Below are 23,852 nucleotides of genomic sequence, written 5' to 3'. Positions count from 1 at the left end.
CTGGATCCGCCGCACTTCGCCTCTATCCGATTGCGCGGCATGGGTGGCGTTTCGCGAACCGCGCCGCGACGCTCTCTGACACTGAAATGTGCTGCCGTAGTCGCAACCACTGCATCTGCTCACACGCCGCATAGTCTTCCCTTACGTGGTATCGTCCACCGCCATGCTGGGGGTGCAGTGATCATCCGAGTCATTGAAAAACACCAATTGATCGGCGAAAGTGACGGTGATCAGATTAAACGTGCACGAAACTAGCAATCTTGTGTATTGATCATTCCTTCAATGAGTTTCCGGTATCTTTGAACGGTTGAGTATTCCGGATTCTCTTCTTTCGAACTCAGTACGTATTTACAAGGGTACAGCATGGTTCAGTTTAAATTTCTCTACAGAACATCTCTTTACACATTTTCTTTATTGCCATCCTAGATGAAGGGTTGATTTCCGTGTATTTACAATGAATCGCTATCAGTTTTTGTAAAACTATTATAGGCTTTTTACTATTTAAAATGAATCGACATGTTTATCTTTATATGTTCAACTGTAGTAAAACAATATGCACTTATATGCAGGTCAATGGTTCATGTTCTGTTCCCTCCTTCACTAATTTACGCGATTTTATATTGATTTTGCCCTTAGGTGTAATACATTCATTATTTTATGGTCTGATTGTTTGTCCTATTGTCGTTGCTCGAATCATTTTGTAAAGCTATGCAAGGAGTTGTTTTTATAAGAATAATAGTGCGAGAAGTACTAATTTATATTTCCCATATGTTTAGTTATTTACTGTACATTACGTATTGTATTGTACTTTTACTAAATTTTTCTATGTACGAAACGGATATTAGATGTATTATACGTCCCATTTATTGGATTTTAGCTTTACATACATACATATGTACATATCACTTGTATGTCACTAAGGGTGGTACGTATTTATTTATGTTTATACCTGACGAAAATACATATTGTTCACAATATATTGCTAACTAATAATTAAATTAATTATTATGTTTATAATAGGTTAAAATATAATGAATTAAGTGTACATATGTACAACAGCGATTGCGAAGACCGAAGTCTGATCATTACTATCCTTATTTACTGAAATGATTTGCGCATACGGTTGACGATTATTTTCTGCTTAATGACAGTACTTTATGCTTTGCAAAGTAGTTCAATTAATTTAACAATGTATAGTTTTGCTTATTAAGTTTATTAATAAAAGGACTTGTTTCAGTTTTACTCATTTAATAGATTTTTCTTTCGAAATTCGAACAGGCTTCCGCGTACTATCTTGAGCAACAGGTGCTTAAATTGTAATCGTAATTAATACAGCTAAACTTGGAAAATACTCTTTTGACTTAGTTCATTTGTTAATATTCAGAAGAACATATCTTTTGTTTATATTTCAGTTCTGTTTATTAACGATCTTCCCCCGTTTCGTACGCACTCATTATTAGATTTACAAGGAAGAATCTATTGCACATTAAATTGTTGCAAGTACTTTGCAAACACTTCCTATTATGCGTCTCGTATATCAAGTGATTATTTTATCTTCTTTCATGCAATCACTTTTATGTGTATGTGATAAGAAACAGTATAAACATGACCGATAGTAGTATAATTGGACACACGGAGAGATTATCATGTGCGGATATTACTTATATGTATAAAACTGTGTGCCATTGAAAGAACAAAGTAAACATACTCAAGTGTGGGATTTATTAAAAACGCAGAGTACTTGACACATTTTGCATTGTCAATTACATAAGATTTCCTTTGGGATGATTAAAAATTAATTCGTCTACGAATATATGTATATATATGTTCACTAAGGAGCATGTTCAGTTTCACCAAGTTCCGATTAATTTCAACTAGATTTTGTCAACCTAAATCGATTTCTAATAGATTTATTATTTAGAATATTTAAATAACATTCTAACTAAACATTCCTCATAGAAGACATAGTTAAAATTTTGCTGTTGGCAACGTTTAATCGTTGATTGAATTGATTGGAGTGTGGTGAAAGTCTAAATGTTGTAAATATTAAATGCAAATACAAACTATCTAAATATAGGAAGACCACTAGTATTAATAGATGCAAAAAAAAAATCATTGTTTCAAAAAGATTAAAAATCAATATTTTCATAAATGCTCAGTATAAAGCTTTTAATATTATTATAATACATATATATAATTGGAGCAAATTGCTACACTACCTACACTGCTGCACTACTAGAACAGTTTTGACTAGCTTTTCGAGACAAATGTTCCAATGTATGATATGTGCCATGCGTTTGCCAAAAAGATGAAATCGCGATGCAGTAACAGAACATACGATTCACACTGGATCGTCTATTTTTGTAGTAGAGTAATCAGAAATCATAAGTTACGTTAGTGATTCGTTAACTTAGTCTCTACATATAAACATTATAAAGGATTAACCCATTTGCATCATAAGCGCATATATGCGCGCATTTTGCCTGGCCACTATCACCAGAGCGCGCATATATGCGCACATTCCACTTGGGCATTTATTACCAGAACGTATATTATACCCATGCGTATTTGGCTCTCAGTCAATGAAAAGAGGTGATCGCGAATAGTTTCAGGGTAAAATAACTTAGAAAAATAAAAAAAAATGGATGGTTATATTTCCGACAGCAGTGAAGAGGTAATTAGATTTAGAAAACGTAGACGTTCTATGGCGATTTCTTCTGATAGTAGTGATAGTAATCAGATTGAGTATTTATTTATTTATTTATTCCTCTCATAATTATGAATCTATTATGAAATAAAAATTCTTTATTTATGTAATATTGCTTTTATTTTTAACATTTAAAAACATTTTCATTTAAATACAATCAAAAAAAATTTTGGTGATAAGAACGAATTTTTCACTTTTCTGTGTGATGCAAATGGGTTAAGAATCTTCGGCGGTATATCGCAAAAGTAAATCGCATTGCTAATTCAAAAATTCTCATTTAAAGTTTACGCTGATTATAACTCACTTCTCATCAAGAGATTGTATACTGAGAGTGGGAGTTCATGTTTATTTTAATACGAGGGACATTTCGAAACATCTCTCGATTCATAGAACATCTACACTACTTTATATGATTCTTACGAGTTGTGTGTTTGAACGTTATTACCTTCGCTAGACCGATTTTCATAAAATCTGTACCAACCTATTCTTTGAAATCTCAGGAATACTATAAGACTACAACTTGAGAGAGCTATATAACAATGTAACGGAAGTTGGAGTAACGCATGTTTCGTGTTCGCACGTGGGGGCTTGAAAATTGATGCGGGGACTGGGGCTAGATCTGTAAAATTGATGCGTGGATGTGTCTTTTGAGAATAAATGAAAATTTCAGTCAACCAATCAATCAACTCGTATATAAAAAAACATCCTGATTAACATATCCGAAACGTAACCCGAAACCGATCGACTTGGTATTTCAAAGATATATTCCTATCGTCTTGTGAGTGCTTACTAAGGGCGGATTTTGTTTCATTCCACCCTAACAGGGCCGAACAAGGGTGAAAATGGATCTCTACCTTTTTGTCCATATTTCTTTAACGTAATGAGTTATCCAAGAGCTTTTTGCTCTAAAATATTATTTAATCAATTCTTTAAAAAACAGTTTCTGGATTTTTCAAAATTCACGACCTACGTTCGTATATTACATATTGTTTGAATCCAGGAAACCTGTTTAAGTTTTAAGATAAACGACCCTTGAAGCAAACAATCGGGTTGTAACCCTAGCGCAGGGTGCGGCTGAAAATCCTTTTTAATGGATCAATTACTTACTGTCTAATTCTTCTTCCATGCTTAAGCAAACAATACTTATATTTCACGTAAAAGAGAAGATGGTGTATTAAAAATTTATTGTATCGATTTATCAATATTCATTTTGATTACATTCATTACAAAACTTACAAGATACATACTTACAAAATTTATTACATAACCATTTATAAAATGTTTCAAGAATAAATAATAACTTATTTTTTATATAATAGTTAACTATTAACATGATTAATTATTTAGTTAAATTATTGTATAAATAACAATATTTTACTTCGAGTTTCAAATTCTTAACCAAATCGTAAACGTCTACACGATGTGTAAACGTCAGGATATCTAGAATACCCGATACATTTTGTTGAATAAACAAGGTTCAAATCGTAGAAGGAGAATATGCGGTACTTTTGTTGGCTCGACTACGTGCCGCAGCGTTGCTTGTGGCCGAGTTGCATGAGAATAGTGAATACGCTGACCCAAATATAACATACTTTTAATTACTGGCAAGTTATTGTGCATGATATTTCTTATTGGCTTATCCTCTATAAGGAAATCTATTTTTCTCGATTTTCACAAATAATTTTAATGCGCCGTTTTACAAAGATTTATTTTCGATTATTCATGCATTTCTGCAATTATTTTCGCCTTGTTTGTTTCACATTTTCATCTGTAGACGACTTGAACTTCTTTTCATTATTCATTGTCCTCTACACCTTCTTGACACGATTTGCGTTTTACGTTTCCCGCGCAAAAAGCGTCTCAAATATTCGAACGACACGCACTGTTATAAAACACAGATCCATTCGAAATATTGATTTTCTAAAACTGGCGATTCTATTTCAGCTCTAATGTGCTCTTGTTGCCCTGATTACATGCAGCGCGTAATTAAGAGCGGTCACCGCTTAACGATAAATAAAATTAAACCGTTCGATCTTTGAATTCTCTGTAATCTACTTTCGTTTCAGTCGAATTTCCTGTGGGCGAATGCAACTTCTTGAATTGCATTCGACGTGCATTCCTGCGGGAGGAATTAGCTCGTGACATGGAATGAAGCTGATCAAGAAGTAGAGAGAAACGATTGCGGCAATCATGTGGACGAATCACGTCTTAGTAGGTAAGTTTTGCGAACAGCATATAATTTCGGTTTACCAGTTGAAAATATCCAAGAGCTTTTTGCTCTAAAATATTATTTAATCAATTCTTTAAAAAACAGTTTCTGGATTTTTCAAAATTCACGACCTACGTTCGTATATTACATATTGTTTGAATCCAGGAAACCTGTTTAAGTTTTAAGATAAACGACCCTTGAAGCAAACAATCGGGTTGTAACCCTAGCGCAGGGTGCGGCTGAAAATCCTTTTTAATGGATCAATTACTTACTGTCTAATTCTTCTTCCATGCTTAAGCAAACAATACTTATATTTCACGTAAAAGAGAAGATGGTGTATTAAAAATTTATTGTATCGATTTATCAATATTCATTTTGATTACATTCATTACAAAACTTACAAGATACATACTTACAAAATTTATTACATAACCATTTATAAAATGTTTCAAGAATAAATAATAACTTATTTTTTATATAATAGTTAACTATTAACATGATTAATTATTTAGTTAAATTATTGTATAAATAACAATATTTTACTTCGAGTTTCAAATTCTTAACCAAATCGTAAACGTCTACACGATGTGTAAACGTCAGGATATCTAGAATACCCGATACATTTTGTTGAATAAACAAGGTTCAAATCGTAGAAGGAGAATATGCGGTACTTTTGTTGGCTCGACTACGTGCCGCAGCGTTGCTTGTGGCCGAGTTGCATGAGAATAGTGAATACGCTGACCCAAATATAACATACTTTTAATTACTGGCAAGTTATTGTGCATGATATTTCTTATTGGCTTATCCTCTATAAGGAAATCTATTTTTCTCGATTTTCACAAATAATTTTAATGCGCCGTTTTACAAAGATTTATTTTCGATTATTCATGCATTTCTGCAATTATTTTCGCCTTGTTTGTTTCACATTTTCATCTGTAGACGACTTGAACTTCTTTTCATTATTCATTGTCCTCTACACCTTCTTGACACGATTTGCGTTTTACGTTTCCCGCGCAAAAAGCGTCTCAAATATTCGAACGACACGCACTGTTATAAAACACAGATCCATTCGAAATATTGATTTTCTAAAACTGGCGATTCTATTTCAGCTCTAATGTGCTCTTGTTGCCCTGATTACATGCAGCGCGTAATTAAGAGCGGTCACCGCTTAACGATAAATAAAATTAAACCGTTCGATCTTTGAATTCTCTGTAATCTACTTTCGTTTCAGTCGAATTTCCTGTGGGCGAATGCAACTTCTTGAATTGCATTCGACGTGCATTCCTGCGGGAGGAATTAGCTCGTGACATGGAATGAAGCTGATCAAGAAGTAGAGAGAAACGATTGCGGCAATCATGTGGACGAATCACGTCTTAGTAGGTAAGTTTTGCGAACAGCATATAATTTCGGTTTACCAGTTGAAAAAAAATTCGTCCGGTGTTATTCGTGTTTTTGAATTTTCTTTCTTATTTATTGTGTATTCTATGAGGATATTCTAGGCACGTTAAACATGTACACGTGAGCACGGACACAAACTTCCGCGCGCTATTAATGAGCGAAGATACATCACAATTTGTTATGTCTATAGGATTAGTATAGTAGTTTTTATGTATATCTTAAATCTAAATGTATTTAAAACTTGATTCTCTTGACTTTCATAAACAAAGTATAGTACATTAGTATGTCTGGTGTACGTTCATTAACACTTTGAACAAACATAAGTACTTTAATTAAGAAACTTATACATTTAATTGAATAGCCATTTGTGCCATTAATGATGTTTATGCGCTAATTGTACTGACAGTTACGCCAGTGAATCGAACTTCCTTTAATTAATCCTGTACGCAGCAATAATGGCAGGCCATACTGCATTCATAAATATGCAACAAATCTAATCAAAAAAGTAATATTTATTGAATTAATTTGTACTTAAACTGTTTGCCTCTCTTCACACTTTCTCATTATCCTAATTGCATTTATGCATATAACGCGAATAATGTGAAAACTCTTTATGGAAAATAAATATTTCAAAGTCGCATTAGCATAATATATTTTTACATGAATTAACGAGTTTTCGAAGCTCATAAAAAAGAACATGATACGAGAAAATTATAGATACCCTTGTTCTATATTATTTATCGCTTTCCATTGTTCGCTAGAGTTCCCTCTCCCCCGAAACAATAACTATGCCTGAATAGTTAGATATGAATGGAGCGTGCTTTATCGATCGCTTCGGGAACGATCGAATACTACCCGGGATGCGTGTGTAGATGGTGAATGAAAAGTGTGACAGAAATAGAATTTACAATTAGCATGAATAATGATGATAGTTCGATTACTTCGTAACTATGGTTGGATGATAATGGAATGGTTCGACAGAGGAAATATTTTGATGTGAACAAATTCTTTTTTACATTATTATTTTAAGGGATATGAAAGTCAAGTTTGGATTCTTAAATGGAACTGTATACTTTTAGTAATAGTATACTTTTAGTAGAATTTATTGTAATAGTATTCTTGCGTACGATCGCTGCCGCTGTGCACGAGGTACGTACTGGTTAGTTTACTAAAATTGGTGAAAATGTTGAGAGTTTTGAATTAGTGAATGATTATTAATCACATACTTTCCAATACATGCCACAAGAAAGTCGCGCTACATAATGGAAGGTATGACATTAGGATAAAATGATCTGTGCGTATTCTAAAGGCGCTTCCCAAAATTGAAGAATTCTTAAGTTCATTGATAAAAAATCAATTTAAGTAATTTGTTAGTTACTTATAACATAAAAGAACATTTATTTGAGACTCCATAATAATCGTAAGAATCAAGAAATATCGATATATATGGCGACATATTGCCTTATACTAATTGGAATGAAAATTAGAGATATATTTGTCAGGTAAGTAAACAAACGGAGAGAAACATATAAGTACTTAAGAAGGCAAAGTGTAATATAAAATAAATATTACAGATGAGATAATCATTCTGTAACATTAATCCACTAAGTTTTACTAATTAAGCGTGTGATTAAAAAAAGTATGTTCATTTCAACTCATTTGCGAACCTAGATGCAATTATGAGAATAAATAGCTGTTGCAGTAGCGAAGACAGTAGCAGTAGGAATGATAGTTATTAGTCCTAGCAGTGTGCACCCCCTTAATTGTTGTTCATCATTTAGTAGATATCCACAGTTCAAATCATCACTATCATTATTTAAAGCAGTGACCAATGTTTCGTTTCAGCGGCAATTGTACTCGCGGTTGCCACCGTCTGTCGAGCGGAGTGTCAGAGTGAGTGATCAAGTCAGGTTTTATTTTGTCAACGTTATTCTGTAAGGCTTATCAACTGAAAATTCAATTAAACCTCACGAATTTCGTTTCTTAATAAATTATTTGCACAAGATTAGCTAATAAATTATTTTTTCATTATCTGTAATTATGTTTCTACCTTTCCCATAGTTTGAAATTTTTTTAAAAGATTCTTTCCTTTGATTAAGGATATGATATTGACGAAAATTGATTTTAATATGCATATAGAATAGTATTTATATCGGTTAAATGTTCAACATTTTATAGATGCTTGAGAATCGTCGTTGTTCATTGTGATTGTGTTTTGTAGCTCGTTCCGTTTATTGCTACGAGTGCGATTCGTGGACAGATCTCCGATGCAAGGATCCTTTCAATTACACCGCACTTCCTAGAGATCAACCACCTTTGATGACATGTAAGGGGTGTTGCGTGAAGATGGTTCGAAATGCAAAATCGGGTAAGTACTTTTCTTCCTTCCCTTTCATTAAGACTCTATAAAGTTTCAAAGTTCTATTGAAAGGTATGAAAGCTATTATTCACATTTAATATTAAAAGGAAGCATAAAAAAGAAATTCTCATTAAAATTAATTTTAAGATAAATGTCAATCAAAGTTGTAAATAAACTTATCTTACAAATTAATTCTAACAAGCAATGTTTATTGAAGTGTATTTTTGATAATTTTAATCCCGTACGAAATATTCCATTGTTCTCTTTATTTTTCTTAGCCTCAACTAACTCCCTACGTAGGTCTCATAAATTTTTCATATGTTTCCAGCGTATGAAAGCGTGAGGCGGACCTGCACGTCGCAATTACAAATAAACTTATTCATGGTGGACCACGTGTGCATGATGGAAAGTACCGGCACTGGTCACATGTGCTTCTGTGAGGAGGATATGTGCAATCACGTCTCCCCGACCTCGTGTTCGAATCCTGTACTCCTGTTAATCCTAATGACCATCCTTATACTACGCTCGGTCGTGTTAGGGACCCCAGCTTGCTTTGTAGATCGTTGCAATGGTCATGTCGTATAACCCTGAGTTACTCGATTCACACGTCAATGGTATCGATCATATCCCTTGTAAAGTTTTATTTTCTTATTGTTAGTCGGCAACTAGGGCTCTCGACATCGGGACGAGCGATCCACTACAGTCACGTTCACGTAAACGGTTGGCTTAAACGTACGCTGTATCTCTTTCCACGTTTGTAAAGAGGTAAGATATAAATAATTCGTAAAAGGGAGAAGGATCGATTGATCATTAAAAATTGTGTCAAATTCATCTGTTCGTTTATTACATTTTATTAATCATGGAAATTGATACGATGAATTTGTATCGATGAGTATCTTTCTCTTGCACTCCGTATCGCTCATCCCGATCCTTCTTGTTGACATAGACAGTAATGAATAACCGCGATCTGGTTTTAAGTAGTTAATAGTTATTGAACTCTATCATACACGATTTTATCGCGTATACTCTTATTTTGGTTGACAATTCCTTCGGATTATTTCTATAAAACTAACTGCAGGCTTTAATCTCGTTCCATTTCGAGTGTTTGAATTTATGAAACTGCTTGAATTAAACTCGGACTGCCAGAAAATTATACCCGTAATTATAGAAACATATGTTTCTAAATGATATTAATTCTTTTATATCTTTCATTTACTCTATTTTATATAAATCGTAATGCATACAGTGCAAAGTCGATTAGAATTGTCAACTATTAATCTATATGTTTGCAACTATTGATTTTCGTAGCATTCGGAGCATTTGATTATAAAAATTTGTTCCTTTTCTCCATTGCCATTTATCGTTAAAGATATGTAGCATTGTTTTATAATCCCTAGACGATCGAATAGTAATGCTCTTGATATCTATCGATGAATCAGTTTGCTATCATATTGTGGTATGTGGGAATGTTTTTCACTCAGAGTTTTCACTGGCTTGTTGTTTATCTCTGTTCCGTATCAGATTCGCCATGTTTTAATGCGAAGAGAAATCGTGACGTTACGTAGGTATGATACATTGCATTTGTTCGATCATTGTAGCACTTAAACATGTTAATGTATGTCTTATTTACTTTACACATTTTCCACTTTCCCACTGTGTGCACATCTTGCACTGGGAGTAGTGGACCTTCTCCAAAGATAATATTGAAGTGACGAAGAATAATTGTGTCGAGGCACGGAAACAGGTCCGATCACATATTCGTTTTAATAATTTAACGCATAGAAATCGATCGTTGGAGACTTTTCGCAGAGTTCAATTTAGAATCGATGTATTACATTCAATTTAGCAGAGATTTGATAAGCAACACTTTTACTATTTGAAAATTAAGTCTTTAATCGTTTCATTGTTTTTAAGAACCGTACGATAGTGTTTAAATACTAGAAATTAACTTTATAAATACCACTTATTAAGGGAACGTTGAAGAATCAAAATCAAGATTGATTGAAAAAATGCAGTGCACAATACACAACATTCGATATCTATGCATATATTTTGATTCTAATTCGATCGAACGTATTTTATAAGCGTTAGCATTTTTATGTTATTCTCTATTTCCTGTTATGCATTCATGTTATAATGATTGTCGTACTCTACCCCATTGTTCTTCGTCACTAATACCCCCTTGCCTATTTGTCGTTCTTGACGAGACACTGGTGTTTCGAGTACTATGCACCATAAGACTACGAAACAGGAATAGTACAGACGGAGCTTAAGGTAGACTACAGTCAAGCCGCATGGTTTCAGCATGAACATCAACGCCAACAACGTTACGAAAGAGCAGCGACTACGGCCAGCAAGTATCTACAGCAGCATTTTCGAGTTCTAGGTTTACTTCTGTTTGATAGCGCGTGTGTGCCTTTCATAATTTTCGAAAGCTGATTATGATAAGAAAGATAACATCAGTAGCATAGAATCATTAATGGATAATGTTAGCAATATTGTATTCATTTTTAACGAACTTTATGTTGGCTGAAATTTGAATGTCAATTGTCGAAGGCATTCGCGCGCTAATGTATCACAGTAGTGTTAGCGCGTTTTACAATCACATATCTGGCAGAAGTATATGCTCACGCGTAGAAAGAAGAAAGTTTGACTGCATGGATTGTAGCACTTTGAATAATCAGTATATTGAAAGTTACGACAGCGGATACTTCAAGACTGATTGTTTTACAGTTCGATGATTCATTGTCTACTGTACGACGTCTCTGAAGACTTTGTGTTCTTCCCTTTTCCTTTGTCCTGCGACTTTCGCCCATGCAGCAACCCCTTGCATGACATTTGCATGAAACTGTTGATAGTATTATTGCGGAAGACAAGGAAATCCAGATCCGTAGTCGTTGCTTCGATATGAAACAGATCCTCAAATATCGATTCGAACATTTATAAGTATTCTGTTTGTATTTCTTTAAAAATGTTGAAAAGACCTTTGAGTTAATTTTTTAAGCAGACATAGTTTCTCTCGATATAAAAAAAAAGACAATATAAACAGAAGACCAAGTATATTTCTAATGCCATAATAACGTGATAGTCTGTTTCTTGATTGAGGCCCGGCTTAAAACATTAACCCGAACACGAAACCTTCCATTCCGACGAATGCAACGCGAGGTAGATCGAACTAATATAAAAAGCACAACGTGGGCCTTCAGCTTCGATCGTGCCACGTCATTGCGCGCATCGGTGAAGATTTGTAAGGGCTTTAAGGCTTTCGGAAATCGTGCGACACATAATGTGATACTCGATCAACGCAAGGCGACGTCTACTCGTGAGATCGTAGCTTTCGATCACGCAGAATGATATTTCAGGGTATGGCTGGCACGTCCAAGTTGAACGCGCATGTCCTCACAGAAAGGCTTCCGCTGTGGAGTCTCTTGCCAAACAAGCGTCGGTGGTTGCAATTAAAAGCGAGCTAACCGGTGTTTCTCTGGCAAGCCATGCGGCTCGTGTCGCGTCATTTGTTCATTGTTGCACGCGCGGCTGCGAGGCTACTTTTCTCGCGCGTCTTCTATTCATCTGACCACTTTATTTTATTTCCAGTTTGTCATTGCCCAACTGCGAAGAATTTTTATTCGAAAACACGAAGATCTTAGCAGACAGAGCAACGATGGTGCAATGACAACACTGTATTAGCATGTAACAAATGAATCTACATTTTTAAGTTTTGCCTCGCAGCTGGAAAGAATCCACATAGCAGCAATACGAATATATGCGTGCGAAGCAATTGCGGTGATTTTGCTAAGACCAAATTCTTAAGTAGTACGTTTGAAGGACCAGATTTATCCATCTCGAGCAGAGTCGATTTGGAAAGAGGGATGAGAAACACGAGATCGATACTCTTTCGTCCGCCTATTTACACAAAAGCTCATATCCAATGTGCTTGCATAATTTACGAGGAAATTACTATTGATGTACACTCTGTCTGTTACAAATTGATGTTTACATGCGCCGAGATGTCAACTTACGTATCGATATGTTCTACATTTTTTATTTCGATGTTAACGAACATTGGGCATAACTGAATGGTGTATGGCGATTACATTTTACGATTTAAGATGCAAGTGTCAAGAATTCCCCTCTGTCTCGTGTCAGTGTCTATCGATTTGTATGATCGTTGCCCCGAGATTCGTTGATTTTTCTATTCACTTGGCTCTACGTTGATGTCAGTTTCATTGATTTCAAGATAATTATGTATTAGAATATATTCGATGGCATGAGGCGATGTTCTGTTAGCAAAGTAGTATTTTAAATTATACTTTAGCACGTAATATTGTTGTCCCCAGTTTGCTCCAAACGGTTGCCTTAACATATTACATTTCACATTAATTTAAAGGGTGTTCTTATAATTTTAACTGACAATGTATACAAAAGAAAGAAGCGATCGTCGGATTCACAAAATTTTGTTGAAATTTATCCGGTGCTTTTTATTCTGCTTAATAATTCTGTGCTAATTTAACCCTTTATGCTCAATTAAATGGAGATTAATTTATTAGAAAGTAATTACTAAATACTAAATACAGACATAAGCAATTAACAATTTATCTCTGATTTCCTTGTTTGAGAATTTAAGCTCTAACTTCTCTCTCACCACGATAAACGCGGCAAAGGATCTTCAATTCGACAAAATGTTTTATATAGTTTTATACGTAAAATTATTGTTTTGCACTATCGCAGCCTTTTCACAAAAAGGAGAGTCAAACTCGTAAAGGAGAAAGTAGAATGATGCACGTATCGTTGCCTCAACGGAGTAAATACAGTAACGGATAAGAATGATTGGAAATTAATTTTGAATAGTTAAGCTCTGTTTAATGGGGAGCGTTTTAATAAGAAGTATAGGGTAAAGTTTCTACTAAGTTATCTTAGAATACATATATTAATTTCCTACTAAATGTATTATAGTACATTAGTGATATCAGATTAATACATGTGTAGAATAGCGTTAAGCAGTGCTTAGCTATTATAAAAGATCAGGTCTGAAAGCGTTACGCTAATATCAAGTACGGTGTGTGAAGAAATGCATATTTTGGTACAAATAACATGGGTAATTTGTTATTGTAAAATTGAACACGTGCAAAATTAGATTCTTCATCAAATCGAAACACAGAATATCGGAGGAAGATGTATGTAACATAAATATTTTCAACGATCTCTCATATCGTATATGATTACGTAATATACATACTACCCTTCGCGAATGGGTGAAATCCTAAAGGGGTTACTTGAAAATGATATGTTATAAATCATCACGAATGTAGTTAGAAATGTTAAAGAGAAAAATATATGGATGTTATAAATGTAATAGGACGAAAGTGTTCAGAATTAGAGAGAAGCGAAGCGGTGATAGACGGTTGTAAGGGCATATTATAATTTAATAATTGTTAATACGATTAAAAATGGCGTATCGGATCGAGAGAACACGAGGATGTTATACCGTTGCAATTGTTAACGCGAAATTATTAAATAGACTATTAGATGAAAAAGAGTGACACGTCTGTTCATATATTATTCAATGCAAATATAGGTACATATCACATGAATGTATGTGTATGTTTCTCCTTTCTATTTATATTATTCCGAAAAAATTGTGTTATGTCGAAGCGATATTTTCTTTAATCAAATTAACGAAAGAAGAATTGTTAAGGTGCTAAACTCCATATCCGTGCGAGATTTTGTTTACCCTAGCCATTCTAGAACTAGTCACTACTATCATAATAGGCATGAATGTATTTCTTTTTCACAAATTACTGGGAGTAAAAATAATCATGGCCTAGATTGGTCAGATTCATTGTCATGTCTTGTTCATAACTCGCAATGAAAATACGTTATTGAATTGAATGTCGTATGAGAATGTATATTTTTCTACATTGTTTTGAGGAATATAAGGGATCAGAAGTGGAGAGTAAATATAAAGTGATTCGGACAGTAAATTCAGATTTATAATCGCAGTTGATTACATTATTTTTAATAATTTGTCACTGGGCGCCATGCTTGAATTTAAATAACATAGAATCCATCAAAGACATAAAGGAGTACACTCAGTCGAGAACTGACGCGTCAACGATTACATTTATTTGGCTAACTATATCATTAAATTTATTATTTCTTCATACAGTGATCGCATTTCCTGCAGAATGATGCGCCCTCCTTCTCCTTATCAGGATTCTCGCATTGACCGTGCATCGTTGACAAATCGCCAGAGTATGGACGATGACCAAACGAAGCTATTGTTTCGCTTCTTGGTAGATTACCTTCTGTCGGCGCAATGGTCATCAAAGTATTCGCACAATCTTGAGGACCAACTTTTACCGAACCATTTACAGTGTAATTAGATCGGCTCTTAGATGTTTGCCTTGTCAATGATTTTCCAAAATGTTGCGTTTCTTGTTGGGCCTTTGAACACTCGCCAGAATTATCTGATATTATAAGATACTTCAATGCAAATATAGGTACATATCACATGAATGTATGTGTATGTTTCTCCTTTCTATTTATATTATTCCGAAAAAATTGTGTTATGTCGAAGCGATATTTTCTTTAATCAAATTAACGAAAGAAGAATTGTTAAGGTGCTAAACTCCATATCCGTGCGAGATTTTGTTTACCCTAGCCATTCTAGAACTAGTCACTACTATCATAATAGGCATGAATGTATTTCTTTTTCACAAATTACTGGGAGTAAAAATAATCATGGCCTAGATTGGTCAGATTCATTGTCATGTCTTGTTCATAACTCGCAATGAAAATACGTTATTGAATTGAATGTCGTATGAGAATGTATATTTTTCTACATTGTTTTGAGGAATATAAGGGATCAGAAGTGGAGAGTAAATATAAAGTGATTCGGACAGTAAATTCAGATTTATAATCGCAGTTGATTACATTATTTTTAATAATTTGTCACTGGGCGCCATGCTTGAATTTAAATAACATAGAATCCATCAAAGACATAAAGGAGTACACTCAGTCGAGAACTGACGCGTCAACGATTACATTTATTTGGCTAACTATATCATTAAATTTATTATTTCTTCATACAGTGATCGCATTTCCTGCAGAATGATGCGCCCTCCTTCTCCTTATCAGGATTCTCGCATTGACCGTGCATCGTTGACAAATCGCCAGAGTATGGACGATGACCAAACGAAGCTATTGTTTCGCTTCTTGGTAGATTACCTTCTGTCGGCGCAATGGTCATCAAAGTATTCGCACAATCTTGAGGACCAACTTTTACCGAACCATTTACAGTGTAATTAGATCGGCTCTTAGATGTTTGCCTTGTCAATGATTTTCCAAAATGTTGCGTTTCTTGTTGGGCCTTTGAACACTCGCCAGAATTATCTGATATTATAAGATACGATAAATATTATTTAATATCGATTATTAGTTGTTAAAATTAGTTAATATTACTTACCGTTATTAGATGGATTAGCGTCACTTTCTACTTCATTGTTTCCTTGATCATCATCTTCTTGCAGCGGCAATTCCGAAGTCATTTCTATGGTTGGACGGCAACAAACGTATCCCTAAATACACGATTTATGTATATGTATAATGATTTTACTATAATACAAATATAAAGTTCCTATAAAGTATTATTTTTCATTCACCTGTACGAGATCCATACGTGAATCCAATGAAAATTGCTTTCCTGACATTAATATTCCTCGAATTCGACGTCGCATCGCTTAAAATCAAATCACAGATCACTAAGAACAATGAACAGCATTTTGCTAACGAACAAGTCATATAATAAGAAACATTGCATTTGCAAAATGAACCGAGTATTAAAAATCAAATAAAATAATTTAAGCAATCTAATACACCACAAAAAATTATGTTGAGTATGGGTTCGCGATAAAGCTATTTTAATCGAATAACAATCACTTTTTACGGTTTGTTATGCTTTCGCCTAAGTAGTTTCGTTAAATGACAAACGTTCATACAATCATCAATGGAACATGATCAATCTGCGAATATCAGGCAGTTCAATCTAAAAGTTTTCCATTTTTTATTTACCTGGGCTATCCCGAGCTTCAAGTCGCAACTGACCAAAAGCTTTTGCACATCCCTCGAAAATATCTGCCGTGTCGTATATCGCAGCGAAGCTGCCGTTTACAATTTTCGGTGACATCGGAGAATTTGCCAATAACAAGCTCGAACCAAAGTTTTCGTTCTTCTCTCGAGTATCTAGAAAGTGAAAACCTGTTTACTGTTTCCGTTCTTCTGTCAATATTCTTAAACGTATAAACAATCACATGCTGATAAAAAATATTATATTCTAAGAAATTAATGTAAAAATACGAAATATAAAATCAAAAGTAGCTGGAAACTCGTCTTACCTGAGCTTTCTGTGTTCCAAAAATTATAGACATGCGTTTTGATAAAAAAAAAAGGAAAAACAAAGCAAAACAAGAAAATTAAACACAAATTGCTTATTATTGATTAATACAAATTATATAATGCGTATAGTTTTGAGTAGCTAGCTGAGTAATAATATAAAGCGCATTTGTCTTCCACTTGTGCAATATGCAATAGCAGATTCGAAGACAGAACGTTTTAAATATTCATAATTTGTTCGTTCACAGTTACATAATTTGTGGATTTTGACAGTCGTTATTATGTATGTGCGTCTTACTAACATTTTTGATCTTTATAATAATTTTATATTACTTATGTTTATAGTACTATTTCTTCTACGAAGTTCTAGGCCAGAGCTACACGAGTATTCGCACTTCATATAATCTACATATGTATAAGAACCACGATCAGGAACAATAAGTTCAACATAAAAGTAGATTTATAGAATTGGATATGTTACTGCTCTATATGCATATTATAGACAAGAGGGACATCGTCTGGCGTATGCGGTCACTTAATGAACCTAAAATCTCAAACAGAACAGTTTCACTTAAAATTTCGTAAGCATTGAAATTTCTTATTATCCGATGTCTCGTCCATCCGTGGACGTGTCAAAGCATGCTCTTATACACTCAATCTATTGTTGCGTAGCTCCGGTCATAGTAATTAATAAGTCTAAGTTCTAATTATTTGTTAATCGACAAATAAAAATTTTTCTTTATATAAAATGTCGACATTGCTTTTTGATGCAGAGGTAGAAAAAAAGGAAACATAAAACCCCGTTTATCTAGAGAATCTGAAACAGAATCATCAGTGAAAAACGGGTTTACGATTTGTAAGTATTAACACAGTATATGATTTTCCACATGCACAATGTTTACCTTGTATATTAAAAATTGCATGATATTGATTGTATCAAGTCAGTCGATCTACCGTTAGAATCTGCGTTACCTGCGAGTGGAACTTTTGCTCGTACAGGCGAAGCTGAAGTGTCTCCCAAAATTTCATTAGCAGTGTTTCTTATCTCGGCCCAATCTCTTAGAATGTCTTCGTTAGTCGTGCTAAAATTTTAGTCAAAATACGCAGAATTTAATGCGAGAATTATTTTGTCGAACACCATCTTTTAAATCATTTTCATATTAAAAAGAAATTCGAATGATTTCCTGATCAACTTACTTAGTCGATGTAACGGTAAATCTAATCACGTATTTCCCGTGCAAAGCGGCTGGTACACAATGCACGCGACCCCTCGAGTTCATCTTTTTCAACAATCGCTCTGTTAAACTGTTGTCTCCGCGAAGACGAAACACGACGAGCCCTAAGTGTCTTGTCGCAGGAATCTCAAAGCGCGCGTCAGCTAAAACTAACGCCTCGAATTTTTGTGCCAGTCTAACACCCTGAAATTCGCATTTAAATAATTATATAAGAGTAAAAAAAATCTTACATCATATCGAAGATGCTCTTAAAAAAAGAAGACATTACTAATAGTCGTTTTGAAGTCATATTAATTGTTTATAATAATAATTGATTATTTATAGATTTGTTCAAAAGTTTGCATTACGAAACGCTGTGATAGATTTACATCAGCTTGAAATATATTATCTAACATATGTAAAGTATGACATAATAGAAACCTCGCGAATATGCTTTTGAAGGCCGGTGATTCCGTAATTTCTAATGACGAACCACAGTTTCAGCGCTCTAAATCTCTTTGACAACGGAATTTGCCAGTGCTAAAATCATAAATAAGTGTAAGTATCTTTATTCTGAAATATTTTTACGTCGGTTTATTGATTATTTACCATGTAATCAATAGCAAGTCCTGAAAATAAAGAATATACCTTATTTAATCAAACATCGTCCTCAAGTGAACACGATATTTTAATATTTGAATGTAGAGATATTTTGTTTCTACGTTACCTGAGTTCTCATGCTTCAGGTACAATGGATCTACATTGAAAGTTCTGTGCAGTGCTTGGCTACTTTTCACCCTGGAACAATAAGAAAAGTATTTTTAATTCTCGTTGTTTAATATTTCATTTCTTGCATGAATTGTGCACATATTTCCTTGCAATTTCATTTCGTTCATTTGACTGACTCTAAAGAATTTTCACGTTATATCGTAATTTAGTCGAACGGTTCGCGGTACGAATATTTAATTTGATAGGAATTCAATTATGTCTTTTCCAAATGATTTTAGTTCATTATTTGAGAAGCTTATTTCAACTGGAACTATTTTCTAAATAAGAATGTTTAATATCCTCTGATGAACAATTTATTTAAAACGTAATAGATTCTGCTTTCGGCTTTAATAAGCCGTCAAATATCAATCTTAAGGATTGCAGGTCAGCCGAACGGCGGCTTGACGGAAATTGCAGGAAGAATGAAAAAACCGATTCTGCATCCGCTCAGTTCAACCTATAAGTCATGAGAGACAGAGGACGAGAGATAATAATGTCCCGTGTTTGTGATTTTATCGGATCTACAGCGATTTGTAATATACAAATTTTATTTTTCTATTTTGCGTTCTCTTAATATAAAAAATATGCAAGAATTTGAATTATTGAAATAAAATTAATATATTTTTGTATATAAATTACCACATGGCTGTACAGTCGAAATGCACCATCAGCCATTTGCTAGGATTAAATGCAATCGAATCGGCATATTCTATTCCTTGAAGCCAACCACGGAATTCAGGACAGACGAATGCACTTCCAGCGTAGGCGGCATCCACATGTAACCAAAGTCCATTTTGTTCACCTATCGGTTACATAAAAAAAATTAGCTGTCAAGTTGAACAAATTAAACTGCGATAAGTCGTGTTTACAAATATGAAAGAAGTGTGAAAACGTGAACATTATTCCTTTTGTTCATTCTTATTTTACTTACACACTTGTCCAACTTCTTTGAGATTGTCAAATGAACATGCACCCGTCGTACCCAAAGTGGCGCAGACCTTCGTATTAAAAATAGTCTTTTATTTTTCATTCTTAAATTAGTTCACGAAACAAGTAGATACTTTTTATTAGTAGCGTTCGGAATTTATTTGTCAATCAAACTTATCACGTATTTTCAATCCTTGCCAATGAAAGTTTTTCGTAATTCAGATTTATTATCTTGAAAAATGGGATGTTGTTAGTCGATGCCCATAGGGACCAACTAGCGAAAAGACAATCCGCCTTGCAACGCTATGTCTGCCCTATATTCTACTCGCACTACTTCCTACTCTAAGCTAATTGAAAAATCGATCATATTATTCTGTGAAATTACTATTTTCGTTAATAAGCTTAGAACTGCGATATTGTTTTTAATATCTCTGACATGTTAGAAGAAAATAACAAATAAAATAAATGTTATAACAAATTATAATTACGGCAAATGAGGTATGATTTATTTTCGATAAAGTAACGATATTTAGTTTTATTTCGAGTCATAAATATCTTTATGAAACATATTTGAAGACGTATGAAAAACAATACTCACAAAAAACGGAAGTAAACCGTCAGCTCGGTCTTGCGTTATCGCTTCTAACAGCCCATCTCCTCTCATACTAAGTTCATCATCGGCTTCGATATATCTCATCCGAACCAAGCCTATCAATCCAGCCTTTTCTACACTCGAGTGAGCCTATGAAACATGGGCGAATTTATAAGAATGAATTTATAGGAAATGAACAATGAAAATCCTTACATATCGCTCCAAAACTAAAAAGAATATTTTAAGAAATTCTTTGGAATAGATTATAAAGAAATAAGTAATATATAAGAATATAAAAAATTAATCATTTGGGTCATAGAAATTAATATGCAAAAGGAGAAAGAATAGCGATGAGAATTCTTAAGTAACTCTGAGGAGAATGAGATCGTTTCAAGAGACAATTTAAAAGAAAAATACGAACTTGGTCGGAACAGTAAGCAACAAGACGCGAATTAATCTCAGCGGGTAAACGGTCTGGCTCATTTTGCTGTACATCTCTAATGGCTCGGGTTCTCGCTGCGAGTAAGCAAACGAGGGTAGCTTCTGATGCGGTTGTTTGTATCACGCCACCACCTCCGGATCCACCAGGGCGGTGCAAGAATTCTTCTGGCAAGCCGATCATTTTGCCGAGCCAATTCATTACGATGGTCTCTAGTTCCGTACACGCAGGACTCGAAGCCTTTTAAACAAATACGAATAGAAAATTTTCTCTCTCTGTTGAAGAAATTGAAGAGAAATTCAATGATTTTGCAGCTTTGGTTTATAAAGCAAATTGTAAATTTTTAAATGCAATTTTTATGTTGAAAAATAAAAATTTGAGATTTGTAATTATAGATATTTGCAATTATAGAGTATGGAGTACAGACAACGTTCTCAAGTTTCCGTAACTTCTAATGAAAGACTTCCGCTTTTACTAAACGCTGACAACAGGCACATATATTAATTGTACTATACGAAACGCCGAAGTCGAATGGTATAACTTCTGAACTTAGTTTATAAAGTAGCTTTCAATCCAATTCGTCAAGGAAAATTCAGATAATAGTAAACGCGCATAATTCGTACTTCATATTTCGATTTCCTTTCCCCATTACTTTATCCACAGTATGGATATTTTTTAAAGAATAAATACAATACTAACGTTGAACACGAGAATGGATTGAATCATTTCTATGTACGTAGATGAGCACAATATTCACATTATTGTTCTTACCCAAGTAAATCCAAGACAATTGATTGCGTCGGCCAGCATGTCAGCCAACAAGCTAGCAGGTGAATTCAAAGCTGGAAAATAGGCGTGCATGTGTGGACTCTGCCAATGCGTTACGCCTGGCATGATGCATTTTTCGATGTCCGCGAATATGTCGTCCCAGGATTCGCCGTCTACTGGTGCCGAGGTCGGAAGAACATTTCTTAGGTAACCTGGTGAAACCGCCGGGTAAACGCGCCGAGATCGGATGTTCGCCAAATAATCGGCGATGTAATCCACCATATCTTTTCCTAACGGTTTCGAATCGCAATATGAAGTTCGCATTTACATTATAATATAAATAGAATTTATGTCCTAAACGTAACTGTAATCGCCTCATTAAATAGAAGCATAAAAAGATAATCATTATCAAATTCTATAGTACTCCTAGAAAATCAACGTTCAATTCGAGAACTTTAGAACAATTATGTTTGCGTCTTTCTATTTAAAAGATGCTAAGAGATATTGAGAAAATACTTTCGTGGACGCAATCGTTTCTCTAAATAAAGCCTTTGTTTCTCTCCCAATTCATTTCGTCGATGCACGTTGTATCCTGCAATGAATTCGATTCGTGCCATCCGACGATTTGTAAAAGAGAGAGGTCAAGCGCAAATAGAAACCGAACGATTGTTTATAAGCGTTAAACCGTTTGTTCGACGTGCAACCTTTTCACACATCGAAGATCGATAAAAATTGTTTGTCAGATTTAGAACCGTGATATATGCTTCTAAATTTATTGACTTGTAGAACACGGGATAAACAGAGAAACTGATTTTCCTTACAAAATTGGATTTAAGGAAAAGGGAAATCTCGTTCAGATGCTTTGCCTACGATCCGGAGACTTAGATTGTAAAGACGGAATTTAGCGTTGGCCCGTATTGGAAGCAGTATCGAATCCATAAAATTCCCATAGACTTACTCCCCCCGCGCAGTGATTCCTCTTTATTGGTACATTTTAATGCCTAGGAATCTGGTTGATGGTACATAATGTACATTGTAAGTATTTTACATTCCGCAGGGGTATTCAATGGAGCATCAATATTTATAAATAATTCATGTACGTTTTAGGTGTCTTAAAAAAATATTTTCTCTTTTAAAAATTCCATTTCCTGTTTCCATAATTTTTTTCATTGAAGTGAAATTTAGTTCACCGACAGAATGATTTTGCACATGTTTATAGAACAAAATTCTGTTACTTACCATGTATGCGATACTCCTCTAGATTCATGTTATCTGTAATAAAATCAATGAACACACTGTATTATATGTATATTAGACGAAGACAGCAATAATGCAATACGTGGCCTAACGTTGCAAATTTCATTCTACGAATCAACGTAAAGATCGATTCGCTCACCGTAAATCCTCACAACAACCAAATTTCGAAATTACGGTGGCACCGTATCAGGAGCATGTGGTGACAATTAATTAATTTCACCGTGGCGAGTCGCGATGACAGAGATCGGGGAACTCGCGACGCGACGTTTCTCGCGGAAGTTTAGACGCAACGACGAAATGGATTTGAACGAACGAGCAAAGCGGATACGCTTCTACTGCTCTATGCGTGTTGACCTAGCACCGAACTTTAATGCGATAGGTACTCGTGAATGATTTGTACGGATTCATCATCGATCGCTTGTCACTTGGACCCATAGCTTATTAGGCTAGTGTCACAAGGCTCTTCGTGGCCTAGAACTAGATCGTACGCTTTCCTGGATTCGACAATACACTCTGACCTTCCCTTTCCACGTTCCTTAATTGTGCAATCTTTCCTTTTATTCCTCATTCGTTGTTTCCTTCCTTGTTTCTCTTATGCAAGATTGGTTTGTTTGTTCATAAATATATATTGGCGCACATTGGATTATGTCACATGACCATAAGGTAAACGGACAGATATTACTTGATCTTGTTTTGAGAAACAGAGAATTTCACTCGCGAGGACCGTGGAAATCCAAGACTGTTTGCACTATTCAAGACGTGTACAGAAGAGTTGACCTAACTGACCAAGACTGGTCGACGTAGCCAAATTCGTGAATTTCAA

The 23,852-nt window shown here is 34.5% G+C and overlaps 2 protein-coding genes across 6 annotated transcripts in view; one reads left to right on the top strand and one right to left on the bottom strand.

The window, feature by feature from the left end:
- Nucleotides 1-15,504, top strand: qvr (glycosylphosphatidylinositol-anchored protein quiver). 3 transcript variants are annotated; one of them, XM_018025724.2, is made up of 5 exons: nt 1-340; nt 4,774-4,922; nt 8,160-8,207; nt 8,536-8,682; nt 9,002-9,258. In XM_018025724.2, exons 2-5 carry the CDS (start codon nt 4,898-4,900, stop codon nt 9,256-9,258), a joined length of 477 nt encoding a protein of 158 aa, XP_017881213.1. In that variant the 5' UTR covers nt 1-340; nt 4,774-4,897. The 3 variants fall into 3 exon arrangements, 2 of the variants coding, with proteins under 2 accessions (XP_017881213.1, XP_017881212.1); XR_003389280.1 differs by lacking the exons at nt 1-340; nt 4,774-4,922 and adding exons at nt 6,272-6,296; nt 15,174-15,504 and having other exon boundaries at nt 9,002-14,248; XM_018025723.1 differs by lacking the exons at nt 1-340; nt 4,774-4,922 and adding an exon at nt 6,272-6,296 and having other exon boundaries at nt 9,002-14,264.
- A 62-nt stretch (nt 15,505-15,566) lies between these two features.
- Hdc (histidine decarboxylase) overlaps nt 15,567-23,852 on the bottom strand; it is a 9,730-nt gene continuing 1,444 nt past the window's right edge. Inside the window, exons 1-17 of one of the 3 annotated variants that reach the window (XM_018025721.2) lie at nt 23,169-23,401; nt 23,012-23,044; nt 21,776-22,062; nt 20,987-21,244; nt 20,572-20,715; nt 19,978-20,044; nt 19,686-19,848; nt 19,006-19,076; nt 18,888-18,907; nt 18,720-18,818; nt 18,262-18,482; nt 18,037-18,146; nt 17,067-17,075; nt 16,744-16,914; nt 16,335-16,411; nt 16,139-16,250; nt 15,567-16,065 (exon numbers count right to left, since the gene is read on the bottom strand). In XM_018025721.2, the coding sequence (XP_017881210.1) occupies nt 15,749-16,065; nt 16,139-16,250; nt 16,335-16,411; nt 16,744-16,914; nt 17,067-17,075; nt 18,037-18,146; nt 18,262-18,482; nt 18,720-18,818; nt 18,888-18,907; nt 19,006-19,076; nt 19,686-19,848; nt 19,978-20,044; nt 20,572-20,715; nt 20,987-21,244; nt 21,776-22,062; nt 23,012-23,039 (2,154 nt within the window). In that variant the 5' untranslated portion in view covers nt 23,040-23,044; nt 23,169-23,401 and the 3' untranslated portion in view covers nt 15,567-15,748. Of the gene's footprint in view, nt 16,066-16,138; nt 16,251-16,334; nt 16,412-16,743; nt 16,915-17,066; nt 17,076-18,036; nt 18,147-18,261; nt 18,483-18,719; nt 18,819-18,887; nt 18,908-19,005; nt 19,077-19,685; nt 19,849-19,977; nt 20,045-20,571; nt 20,716-20,986; nt 21,245-21,775; nt 22,063-23,011; nt 23,045-23,168; nt 23,402-23,852 lie in introns of those variants that run through there. The other 2 variants (XM_026814151.1, XM_018025722.2) reach the window with 2 other exon arrangements.

This window comes from Ceratina calcarata, unplaced genomic scaffold (genome assembly GCF_001652005.2).
Source record: "Ceratina calcarata isolate Rehan_Ccalc_2016 unplaced genomic scaffold, ASM165200v1 scaffold368.2, whole genome shotgun sequence".
Taxonomy (NCBI): domain Eukaryota; kingdom Metazoa; phylum Arthropoda; class Insecta; order Hymenoptera; family Apidae; genus Ceratina; species Ceratina calcarata.
This window is presented reverse-complemented; position numbering and strand designations above follow the sequence as displayed.